Source organism: Gopherus flavomarginatus, chromosome 10 (genome assembly GCF_025201925.1).
Source record: "Gopherus flavomarginatus isolate rGopFla2 chromosome 10, rGopFla2.mat.asm, whole genome shotgun sequence".
NCBI lineage: Eukaryota > Metazoa > Chordata > Testudines > Testudinidae > Gopherus > Gopherus flavomarginatus.
This window is the reverse complement of record NC_066626.1, coordinates 4687946-4698995: the sequence shown is the minus strand read 5'-3', so window position 1 is coordinate 4698995 and position 11050 is coordinate 4687946. Positions and strand designations below refer to the sequence as shown.

The following is an 11050-nucleotide window of genomic DNA, read 5'->3' as shown; positions in this document are numbered from 1 at the left end:
GGGAGGGGCACAGGGCGTGGGGAGGGGCTCTCTGGGGGGAGGGCACAGGAAGGCGCTTTCTGGGGGGAGGGGCAGAGGAGCTCTGGGGGGGAGGGGCAGAGGGCGCGGGGATGGTCTCTCCGGGGGGGGCGGCTCTCTGGGGGGAGAGGCAGAGGGCGCGGGGAGGGGCTCTCCGGGGGGAGGGGCACAGGGCGTGGGGAGGGGCTCTCTGGGGGGAGGGCACAGGAAGGCGCTTTCTGGGGGGAGGGGCAGAGGAGCTCTGGGGGGGAGGGGCAGAGGGCGCGGGGATGGTCTCTCCGGGGGGAGGGGCTCTCTGGGGGGAGGGCACAGGAAGGGGCTTTCTGGGGGGAGGGGCAGAGGAGCTCTGGGGGGGAGGGGCACAGGGCACGGGAAGGGGCTTTCTGGGGGGAGGGGCAGAGGAGCTCTGGGGGGGAGGGGCACAGGGCGCGGGAAGGGGCTTTCTGGGGGGAGGGGCAGAGGAGCTCTGGGGGGAGGGGCAGAGGGCGCGGGAAGGGGCTTTCTGGGGGGAGGGGCAGAGGAGCTCTCCGGGGGAGGCGTGGAGGGCGTGGGGAGGGGAGGGTCTCTCCAGGGAGAAGGGGCCCAGAAGGCACTGGAAGGGGCTGTGCACACCCACACCCAGGGCCCCCAGCCTCCAGCCCTCCCAGGCAGCTCCACCCCACACTGCCGCCAAGTCAAGCCTGCCCCAGTCCAGCTCCTCCGCCCATGGGCTTGGCAGCGCTGCTTCCCCCCAGCCCCACTGGAGCTCCTAGGCTCTGCCCAGACCTTGGGGCGAGAGAAAGATACCAGGCTCACGGCACCCAGGGCTTTTATTTAGAGAGTCACTCGGTTCGGTCCCCGAGCTGGGCAGGCTGCACTCAGAGCCTAGACCCTGACCCCCACTTAGGGTGTGACCTCCCCAGAGCCTTAGGGCCTCCCCCCCACCTGGGCTAGGGCCAGTGCTGCCCTTTATCTGGCCCCCATCCCTGCACCCTCCCTTGCCCAGGGGGCAGGAGTGCCTGAATAGGTGGGCTTGTGAGCAGAGTCCATGCAGATATCACTGGCTCGCTGCTCTGATCCAGGCGGGGCTGAGGGCGCTGGGCTCTGGAAGGCACGCTGTGGGAGTCAGTAGTTAACATCAGTGCTTGACTCAGCAGCATTTGCTGGCAAGTGTCACAGGGCAGGCACCCTGCACAGTCACTCCGGCAGCCCTCGCTCCCTGAACAGCTGCTGCAACTTCTCCTCCAGCGCAGGGCTTGTCTCACGCAGACCCTTCACCACCTGGGAGGCCCAGAGGAAGTACTCCTGGACCCGCTGCTCAGACCAGCCTAGGGCAGAGAGCACCATGTGTGTCAGAGACAGACCAACACAAGTAGGGCCGCACACACAGTGACAGGCGGTGACTCAAGAGGCGTAGGCTGCGAGAGCCAGGGCCCATGGGGAGGGGGCGAGGAGGTACCAGGCAAAGGAAAGGAAAGAGTCCCGTTTACTTTCATGGAGTAATCAGTTACAAGGAGGGGAAAAGCACCTGCCCTCTGCTCAGCTTTGGTACACACAACCTCCTGAGGCACATGGTGGTCGGCCAAAGGTAGGGTGCCTGACAGAGCGCTCCGCTCTTGGGGTAAGCTTGGCCTCAGCACAGAGATGCTGGAGCTGTGCGTGGGCACATGCAGAAACCAGGCCGGGTGCCAGGACTTTCAGCTCCTGACAATGCCCTGCCTCTCCTACTGTGGCTGGAGGAGGCTCCCTGGCACAAACCATCCCCCCAGCACACCCCCTCCCATCGGCTCGCACCCCCCACCCCCGGCGCATTGCCTCTTTCCAGAGCTCCCAGCGCTGAGGCAGACACCAGATGCATGAGTGGCTGTGACACTATGCAGCAGAGGGCAGCTCCAGCACTTCCATGCCCACAGCTAGCCCGTCAGCGGCAGAGCGCCCCGGCATGCTAACCTGCCGGCGTGCAGCGATTCAGGTCCCGCAGGTTGTACAGCTTGTCTGCCAGCTTGACCAGCTTGGCTCCCTGGCTGCCGTGGGGCGCACGCTCTATCTGCAGGCGCTTCCGCTCCATCTTGGGCAACATCTTGTCGTCTGTCACCTCCTCCACGATCCGCCTCACCTCCTCCCCAAACTGCTCCTCCATCTCCGAGGTGGTGTCTGTGTCCTCCACTGTGTCGTGGAGCAGAGCAGCCTGCGGGAGAGGGGACAGGCTGAGCGGCACTCAGGGGTCCATGAAAACGAGGGGCAGGCTGGTTCTCTAAGCCGGAGCCCAGCAGCGTCCCCGGGGCGAGGGGCTTGTTACAGCCCCTCCTCCTGCCTCGAGTGCGGGATTTACCTGCAGCACCGCAATGTCCATTACTCCAGCCTCCTGAGACAGGATCCTGGCCACACCTAGACATGGGGTGGGGGTGTCAGCAGGCAGCCAGGCCCCAGACAGGCCATCAGAGGGGGGGACCCGGCGCTTCCCGCTGGCAAAGCCCGGTGAGGACTGCAGCCCAGTTCCAGGAAGGGCTGGAACGAGCCCAGCTCCCGTGCACCTCGTGGATAGCACCGCTCTGGGGTAGGACACGGGGCCCCAGGCATCTCCCTAGGGCAGCTGCTCTGCATGGGGGGAGCCCGTGCTGTCGCTCGCCCAGCCGGGATACAAGCCCCCCCCGGCGCACACACACACCCCCATCGGCTCACCCCCCGCCCAGCACATCCCCTCCCATCGGCCATCCCCCCCGGCACACACTCCTCGATCGGCTTGCCCCCCAGCATCCCCACAAAAGGCTCACCCCCAGCCCAACCCCCCCATCGGATAGCCCCCCTGGCACACACCAACCCCGATTGCCCCCCCAAACACCCCCGGATTGGCTCACCCCCACCGGGAAAACCCCACCATTGGCTCGCCCCCTGGCACATCCCCTCATTGGCCAGCCCCCTGGGCATACCCCACCCCCGATCGGCTCATCCCCCGGCACAACCCCCCCATCAGATAGCCCCCTGGCACACACCGACCCCGATTATCCCCCCATCGGTTCAGCCCCCCCGGCACAACCCCCCCATCCACCAGCCCCCCCGGCACACACCGCTCCTCTGATTACCCCATCAGCTTGCCCCCCCCGATCGGCTCACCCCCCTGGCACAACCCCCCCATCAGATAGCCCCCCCAGCACACACTGACCCCCTGATTACCCCCCCCATCTGTTCAGCCCCCCTGGCACAACCCCCCCATCCACCAGCCCCCCAGCACACACCGCTCCTCTGATTACCCCCCCATCAGCTTGCCCCTCCCGATCGGCTCACCCCACCGGCACACACTGCCCCCCGGAACACCCCCCGGCACACACACCCGTCAGCTCCCCCCCCGAACACCCTGTAGCTCACCCCCTGGCACACTCCCCCCGATCGGCACACCCCCCCGGCACACACCGCCCCCCCGGCACACACCCACATTGGCTAGCCTCCCCCGGCACACACACCCCAGTCAGCTTGCCCTCCCGAACACCCCCCGGTAAGCCCTGCCCCCCCGGCACACACCCCCCGATCGGCTCATCCTACCCCTGGTACACACCGCCCCCCCCCCCGGCACTTATCCCCGTCGGCTTGCCTCCCCAAACACCCCCCGGTACACCCTGCCCCCCCCGGCGAACACCCCCCGGCACACCCCGCCCCCCGGGGCGAACCCCCCCCCGATCGGCTCACCCCCCCCGCACACCCCGCCCCCCGGGGCGAACCCCCCCCCGATCGGCTCACCCCCCCGCCCCCCGGGGCGAACCCCCCCCGCACACCCCGCCCCCCGGGGCGAACCCCCCCCGATCGGCTCACCCCCCCCCCGCACACCCCGCCCCCCCCACCGATGGGGTGGTTGATGTACGGGGTCCCCTCGGGGTCCCGCCGCCGCTGCCGCTTGTGCTTCCGGGCTGCGAAGTCGGCGGCCTGGAGCAGCCGGGCGGCCTCGGAGCCCATGGCCCGGCCGCAGAGCATGCCGGCAAGGGCGGCAGGCAGCCCCGCCCCCGGGGGCAGCGCCAGCGCTGCAGTGACTGGGCAGGGCCAGGGGGGAGCTGTGCCCTGTGCACCCCCCTGCTGAACACAGCCTCCCCCACCCCAGCCTGAAGCACCTGCTCCCAAGGGTGCAGGGCTCTCGCGCCTGAAACCACCTGCCCCCCGGCCAGCGCCCGGGGTAACGCCCGCTGCACAGCCAGCATGGCTGGCCTTGGCGGGGCACATGCTGGGCAGGAGCATGCTGCAGGACTCCGCAGCAAAGGGACACAAGCAGCACACACAGCTGTGACCAGGTGCAGGCCAGGGTCAGGCGAGGCAGCAGGGACTTGGTAACATTTTATTTTTCCCTGGGTGGAAAGGACAGCAACATGGGCCAAGCCCACGCCCTGGGCAGGCCAACAGTAACAGAGGCCAACCCACACCCTACCCACTCTTTTCACCACCCGACTGGGGAAAGGGGCTGCATCTTGTCCCCCTCCCCAGGGGCTAGTCTAGCAGGGATCCGATACAAGAAATTCCCATTGCCGTCAAAATATTCCTGTCCTCTCTGCACCACTCTGGGGCGGGTGTCCCAGCCTTCTGCGAATAGCTCCTCCAGCTCTTCCTCACTCAGGACCTCGCCATCCCACTCTTCAGTGTCTCCTTCTGCCAAAGAGCTTCTCATGAGGGTGGCTTCCATCCCAGCCACAGGCTTGGCTCCATCCTCCTGAAGAGGTTCCAGTTGGACATTCCTTCTGTTTTGCCTCTCCCCAGCTCTCCAAAATTGCCGATTTCTCTGGGGCTTTGAGCTGCTGGACTGGCCCCCAGGCATGATAAGGGCTCCAGACTGGGGTATGTCCTTGGGCCTGGCAGGCAGCAGCTGCTGAGCTGCTTCTCCTGCAGAGATGGCCACCAGCTCAGCTCTCCGGTCTGGGCCAGCCTGCTGCTCCCAGCTCCCCTGTTTACCCAACACCTTTGCATCCTGCTTCATCCTTCGCTCCAGTGGGGGAGAGAACTTTCTCCTCAGCACCCTCTGGATGATATCCGTGCTGACACAGAAACCTTGGGCCAGACGGGCCACGGGCCACTCCTCGGGGAAGGCCTGCCTTAGATACCTGCCAGGAGAGGGCACAACGGAGACAGTCACTGCCAGCCCAGAGCTTGGCAAGCCCAGCGATGCCTCAGTCCCAGCCACACCGGGCTCAGGGGGACACCTGCTGCAACAGCAGCCCACACCAGGGTCAGTGGCCAGGACCTGCCCTGCCCACTCTCCAGGGCCGGGCTGCCAGCCGCACCCCCTCCCGCCCTGCTCACCGGATCTGCTCCATGGCCTGCCAGCTCAGGCTGCGCTGGGGGGGGCCCGCAGGCTCCAGCTCCTTCCGCAGCCTCCGCAGCCTCATCGCCTTCCTCTGCTGCTGAAGCGCCCTGGGGAGGGAAGGAAAAGAAAGTGGGGGGCTGAGTGCACTCTGCCCAACCACCATCCTGCCCCACCCCCAGCCCAGCCACTCTGCCCCCCCATCCTGCCCCCGCCCCCAGCCCGGCCACTCTGCCCCCCCATCCTGCCCCCGCCCCCAGCCCGGCCTCTCTGCCCCTCCATCCTGCCCCCGCCCCCAGCCCGGCCACTCTGCCCCCGCCCCCAGCCCGGCCACTCTGCCCCCCCATCCTGCCCCTGCCCCCAGCCCGGCCACTCTGCCCCCCCATCCTGCCCCCGCCCCCAGCCCGGCCATTCTGCCCCCCCATCCTGCCCTCGCCCCCAGCCCGGCCTCTCTGCCCCTCCATCCTGCCCTCGCCCCCAGCCCGGCCTCTCTGCCCCCGCCCCCAGCCCGGCCACTCTGCCCCCCCATCCTGCCCCTGCCCCCAGCCCGGCCACTCTGCCCCCCCATCCTGCCCCCGCCCCCAGCCCGGCCATTCTGCCCCCCCATCCTGCCCTCGCCCCCAGCCCGGCCTCTCTGCCCCCACCCCCAGCCCGGCCACTCTGCCCCCCCATCCTGCCCCCGCCCCCAGCCCGGCCATCCTGCCCCTGCCCCCGCCCCCAGCCCGGCCATCCTGCCCGGCCACTCTGCCCAACCACCATCCTGCCCCCGCCCCCAGCCCCCCCATCCTGCCCCCCGTCACCTGTCCACCTCCAGCGGCGCCGGCTCCGCCGCCCCCCGGGCCAGCAGGCGGCTCAGCCCAGCAGCCCACGGCAGCAGCGGCCCCGCCATGGCCGGCGCAGACACCGCGAGACACCGGGGCCGGGGCGGGGCGGGGTCTGGGGAGCTAGGGCCGCCCCTGAGGCTGAGAGCGAGGGATCGGGGGGGGGGGGGCAGGCGCTGCAGGGGAGATCTGGGGGTGCTGGGCCAGGGTGCTGCAGGAGAGATCTCGGGGTGCTGAGGCAGAGCGCTGCAGGGGAGATGTGGGGGCACTGGAGCAGGGTGCTGCAGGGAAGATCTGGGCGAGGTGGGGCAGGGCATTGCAGGGGAGATCTGAGATTGCTGGGGCAGGGTGCTGCAGGGGAGATCTGGGGGTGCTGGGGCAGGGCGTTGCAGGGGAAATCTGGGGGCACTGGGGCAGGTGGAGTAGGGCATTGCAGGGGAGATCTGGGGGCACTGGGGAGGGTGCTGCAGGGGAGATCTGGGGGTGCTGGGGCAGGTGAAGTAGGGCATTGCAGGGGAGATGTGACGGAGGTGGGGCAGGGCGCTGCAGGGGAGATCTGGGGGCACTGGGGCAAGGCATGCAGGGGAGATCTCAGGATGCTGGGGCAGGGCGCTGCAGGGGAGATGTGGGGGTGCTGGGGGAGGTGGGGCAGGGCATTGCAGGGGAGATGTGGGGGTGCTGGGGGTGTGTGGCAGGGCATTGCAGGGGAGATCGGGGGCACTGGGGCAGGGCGCTGCAGGGGAGATGTGGAGGTGCTGGGGGAGGTGGGGCAGGGCATTGCAGGGGAGATCTGGGGGCATTGGGGCAAGGCGTTGCATGGGAGTTCTGGGGGCACTGGGGCAGGGCCCTGCTGGGGAGATGTGGGAGTGCTGGGGGCCAGGGTGCTGCAGGGGAGATCTCAGGGTGCTGGGGCAGAGCGCTGCAGGGGAGATGTGGGGGCACTGGAGCAGGGTGCTGCAGGGGAGATCTGGGCGAGGTGGGGCAGGGCATTGCAGGGGAGATCTGAGATTGCTGGGGCAGGGTGCTGCAGGGGAGATCTGGAGGTGCTGGGGCAGAGCGCTGCAGGGGAGATCTGGGGCTGCTAGGGGAGGTGGGGCAGGGCGTTGCAGGGGAGATCTGGGGGTGCTGGGGCAGGGCACTGCAGGACAGATCTGGGGATGCTGGGGCAGGGCGCTGCAGGGGAGATCTCGGGGTGCTGGGGGAGGTGGGGCAGGATGCTGCAGGGGAGATCTGGGGGCACTGAGGCATGGTGCGGCAGGAGAGATCTGGGGGTACTGAGGAATGGCGCTGCAGGGGAGATCTAGGGGTGCTGGGGCAGGGTGCTGCAGGGGAGAACTGGGGGCACTGGGGAGGGTGCTGCAAGTGAGCTCTAGGGGTGCTGGGGCAGGGTACTGCAGGAGAGATCTGGGGGTGCTGGGGCAGGGCGTTGCAGGGAAAGTCTGGGGGCACTGGGGCAGGTGGAATAGGGCATTGCAGGGGAGATCTGGGGGCACTGGGGAGGGTGCTGCAGGGGAGATCTGGGAGTGCTGGGGCAGGGTGTTGCAGGGGAGCTCTAGAGGTGCTGGAGCAGGATGCTGCAGGAGAGATCTGGGGGCACTGGGGCAGGGCATTGCAGGGGGATCTGGGGGCACAGACACGGTGCTGCAGGAGAGATCTGGGGCAGGTGGGGCAGGGCATTGCAGGGGAGATCTGGGGACACTGGGTCAGGGTGCTGCAGGGGAGATCTCAGGGTGCTGGGGGAGGTTGGGCAGGGCGTTGCAGGGGAGATCTGGGGTCACTGGGGCAGGGCGCTGCAGGAGAGATGGGGTGCTGGGGGAGGTGGGGCAGGGCGTTGCAGGGGAGATCTGGGGGCACTGGGGCAGGGTGCTGCAGGGGAGATCTCAGGGTGCTGGGGGAGGTGGGGCAGGGCATTGCAGGGGAGATCTGGGGGCACTGGGGAGGGCGCTGCAGGGGAGATCTCAGGGTGCTGGGGCAGGGCACTGCAGGGGAGAAGTGGAGGTGCTGGGGGAAATGGAGCAGGACATTGCAGGGGAGATGTGGGGAAGGTGGGGCAGGATCCTGCAGGGGAGATCTGGGGTGCTGGGGCAGGGCACTGCAGGGGAGATGTGGGGGTGCTGGGGGAGGTGGGGCAGGGCGTTGCAGGGGAGATCTGGGGGCACTGGGGCAGGGCACTGCAGGAGAGATGGGGTGCTGGGGGGGTGGGACAGGGCGTTGCAGGGGAGATCTGGGGGACTGGGGCAGGGCGCTGCAGGGGAGATCTCAGGGTGCTGGGGCAGGGTGCTGCAGGGGAGATGTGGGGAGGTGGGGCAGGGCATTGCAGAGGAGATCTGGGGGTGCTGGGGCAGGGTGCTGCAGGGAAGATGTGGGAGTGCTGGGGGAGGTGGGGCAGGGCATTGCAGGGGAGATCTGGGGGCACTGGGGCAGGGCATTGTAGGGGAGATCTCAGAGTGCTGGGGCAGGGCGCTGCAGGGGAGATCTGGGGGCATTGGGGCAGGGCGTTGCAGGGGAGATATCAGGGTGCTGGGGCAGGGCACTGCAGGGGAGATCTGGGGGCACTGGGGCAAAGCGTTGCAGGGGAGATCTCAGGGTGCTGGGGCAGGGCACTGCAGGGGAGATGTGGAGGTGCTGAGGGAGGTGGGGCAGGGCATTGCAGGGGAGATGTGACGGAGGTGGGGCAGGGCGCTGCAGGGGAGATGGGAGGCTGGGGGAGGTGGGGCAGGGTGTTGCAGGGGAGATCTCAGGGTGCTGTGGCAGGGCGCTGCAGGGGAGATCTGCGGGCACTGGGGCAGGGTGCTGCAGGGGAGATGTGGAGATGCTGGGGGAGGTGGGGCAGGGCATTGCAGGGGAGATGTGGGGGAGATGGGACAGGGCGCTGCAGGGGAGATGTAGGGGTGCTGGGGGAGGTGTGGCAGGGCGTTGCAGGGGAGATCTGGGGGCACTGGGGCAAGGCGTTGCAGGGGAGATCTCAGGATGCTGGGGCAGGGCGCTGCAGGGGAGATGTGGAGGTGCTGGGGGAGGTGGGGCAGGGCATTGCAGGGGAGATGGGGAGGTGGGGCAGGGCGTTGCAGGGGAGATGTGGGGGTGCTGGGGGAGGTGTGGCTGGACGTTGCAGGGGAGATTGGGGGCACTGGGGCAGGGCGCTGCAAGGGAGATGTGGAGGTGCTGGGGGAGGTGGGGCAGGGCATTGCAGGGGAGATGTGGGGGAGGTGGGGCAGGGCGCTGCAGGGGAGATGTAGGGGTTCTGGGGGAGGTGGGGCAGGGCATTGCAGGAGAGATGTGGGGGAGGTGGGGCAGGGCGCTGCAGGGGAGATGTAGGGTTGCTGGGGGAGGTGGGGCAGGGCATTGCAAGGGAGATGTGGGGGAGGTGGGGCAGGGTGCTGCAGGGGAGATGTGGGGGTGCTGGGGGAGGTGTGGCAGGGCGTTGCAGGGGAGATCTGGGGGCACTGGGGCAAGGCGTTGCAGGGGAGATGTGGGAGTGCTGGGGGAGGTGGGGCAGGGCATTGCAGGGGAGATGTGGGTGAGGTGGGGCAGGGCGCTGCAGGGGAGATGTGGGAGTGCTGGGGGAGGTGGGGCAGGGCATTGCAGGGGAGATGTGGGGGAGGTGGGGCAGGGCGCTGCAGGGGAGATGTAGGGGTGCTGGGGGAGGTGGGGCAGGGCGTTGCAGGGGAGATCTGGGGGCATTGGGGCAAGGCGTTGCAGGGGAGATGTGGGGGAGGTGGGTCAGGGCGCTGCAGGGGAGATGTAGGGTTGCTGGGGGAGGTGGGGCAGGGCATTGCAGGGGAGATGTGGGGGAGGTGGGGCAGGGTGCTGCAGGGGAGATGTGGGGGTGCTGGGGGAGGTGTGGCATGGCGTTGCAGGGGAGATGTGGGGGAGGTGGGGCAGGGCATTGCAGGGGAGATGTGGGGGAGGTGGGGCAGGGTGCTGCAGGGGAGATGTAGGGATGCTGGGGGAGGTGGGGCAGGGCATTGCAGGAGAGATGTGGGGGAGGTGGGGCAGGGCGCTGCAGGGGAGATGTGGGAGTGCTGGGGGAGGTGGGGCAGGGCATTGCAGGGGAGATGTGGGGGAGGTGGGGCAGGGCGCTGTAGGGGAGATGTAGGGGTGCTGGGGGAGGTGGGGCAGGGTGTTGCAGGGGAGATCTGGGGGCATTGGGGCAAGGCGTTGCAGGGGAGATGTGGGGGAGGTGGGGCAGGGCGCTGCAGGGGAGATGTAGGGTTGCTGGGGGAGGTGGGGCAGGGCATTGTAAGGGAGATGTGGGGGAGGTGGGGCAGGGTGCTGCAGGGGAGATGTGGGGGTGCTGGGGGAGGTGTGGCAGGGCGTTGCAGGGGAGATCTGGGGGCACTGGGGCAAGGCGTTGCAGGGGAGATGTGGGAGTGCTGGGGGAGGTGGGGCAGGGCATTGCAGGGGAGATGTGGGTGAGGTGGGGCAGGGCGCTGCAGGGGAGATGTGGGAGTGCTGGGGGAGGTGGGGCAGGGCATTGCAGGGGAGATGTGGGGGAGGTGGGGCAGGGCGCTGCAGGGGAGATGTAGGAGTGCTGGGGGAGGTGGGGCAGGGCATTGCAGGGGAGATGTGGGTGAGGTGGGGCAGGGCGTTGCAGGGGAGATGTGGGAGTGCTGGGGGAGGTGGGGCAGGGCATTGCAGGGGAGATGTGGGGGAGGTGGGGCAGGGCGCTGCAGGGGAGTTGTAGGAGTGCTGGGGGAGGTGGGGCAGGGCGTTGCAGGGGAGATCTGGGGGCATTGGGGCAAGGCGTTGCAGGGGAGATGTGGGGGAGGTGGGGCAGGGCGCTGCAGGGGAGATGTAGGGATGCTGGGGGAGGTGGGGCAGGGCATTGCAGGGGAGATGTGGGGGAGGTGGGGCAGGGTGCTGCAGGGGAGATGTGGGGGTGCTGGGGGAGGTGTGGCACGGCGTTGCAGGGGAGATCAGGGGGCACTGGGGCAGGGGGCTGCAGGGGAGATGT

At 68.8% G+C, this 11050-nt stretch overlaps 3 protein-coding genes and 1 long non-coding RNA gene across 7 annotated transcripts in view; 1 reads left to right on the top strand and 3 right to left on the bottom strand.

The window, feature by feature from the left end:
• LOC127030279 (tubulin polyglutamylase TTLL13-like) overlaps nucleotides 1-11050 on the bottom strand; it is a 195500-nt gene that overhangs the window by 31461 nt on the left and 152989 nt on the right.
• Nucleotides 1-11050, top strand: part of LOC127030332 (uncharacterized) — a 136221-nt gene that overhangs the window by 26824 nt on the left and 98347 nt on the right. The gene's annotated exons all lie outside the window — the stretch shown is intronic.
• LOC127030317 (guanosine-3',5'-bis(diphosphate) 3'-pyrophosphohydrolase MESH1-like) lies at nucleotides 960-3984 on the bottom strand. The gene is made up of 4 exons (XM_050916588.1): nucleotides 3834-3984; nucleotides 2330-2385; nucleotides 1948-2185; nucleotides 960-1325 (listed from the first exon to the last, which is right to left on the bottom strand). The coding sequence occupies exons 1-4, from the start codon at nucleotides 3961-3963 to the stop codon at nucleotides 1195-1197; spliced, it is 555 nt and encodes a 184-aa protein (XP_050772545.1). The 5' UTR covers nucleotides 3964-3984; the 3' UTR covers nucleotides 960-1194.
• On the bottom strand, nucleotides 4300-6184 carry LOC127030309 (neugrin-like). The gene is made up of 3 exons (XM_050916577.1): nucleotides 6076-6184; nucleotides 5275-5385; nucleotides 4300-5075 (listed from the first exon to the last, which is right to left on the bottom strand). Exons 1-3 carry the CDS (start codon nucleotides 6162-6164, stop codon nucleotides 4418-4420), a joined length of 858 nt encoding a protein of 285 aa, XP_050772534.1. The 5' UTR covers nucleotides 6165-6184; the 3' UTR covers nucleotides 4300-4417.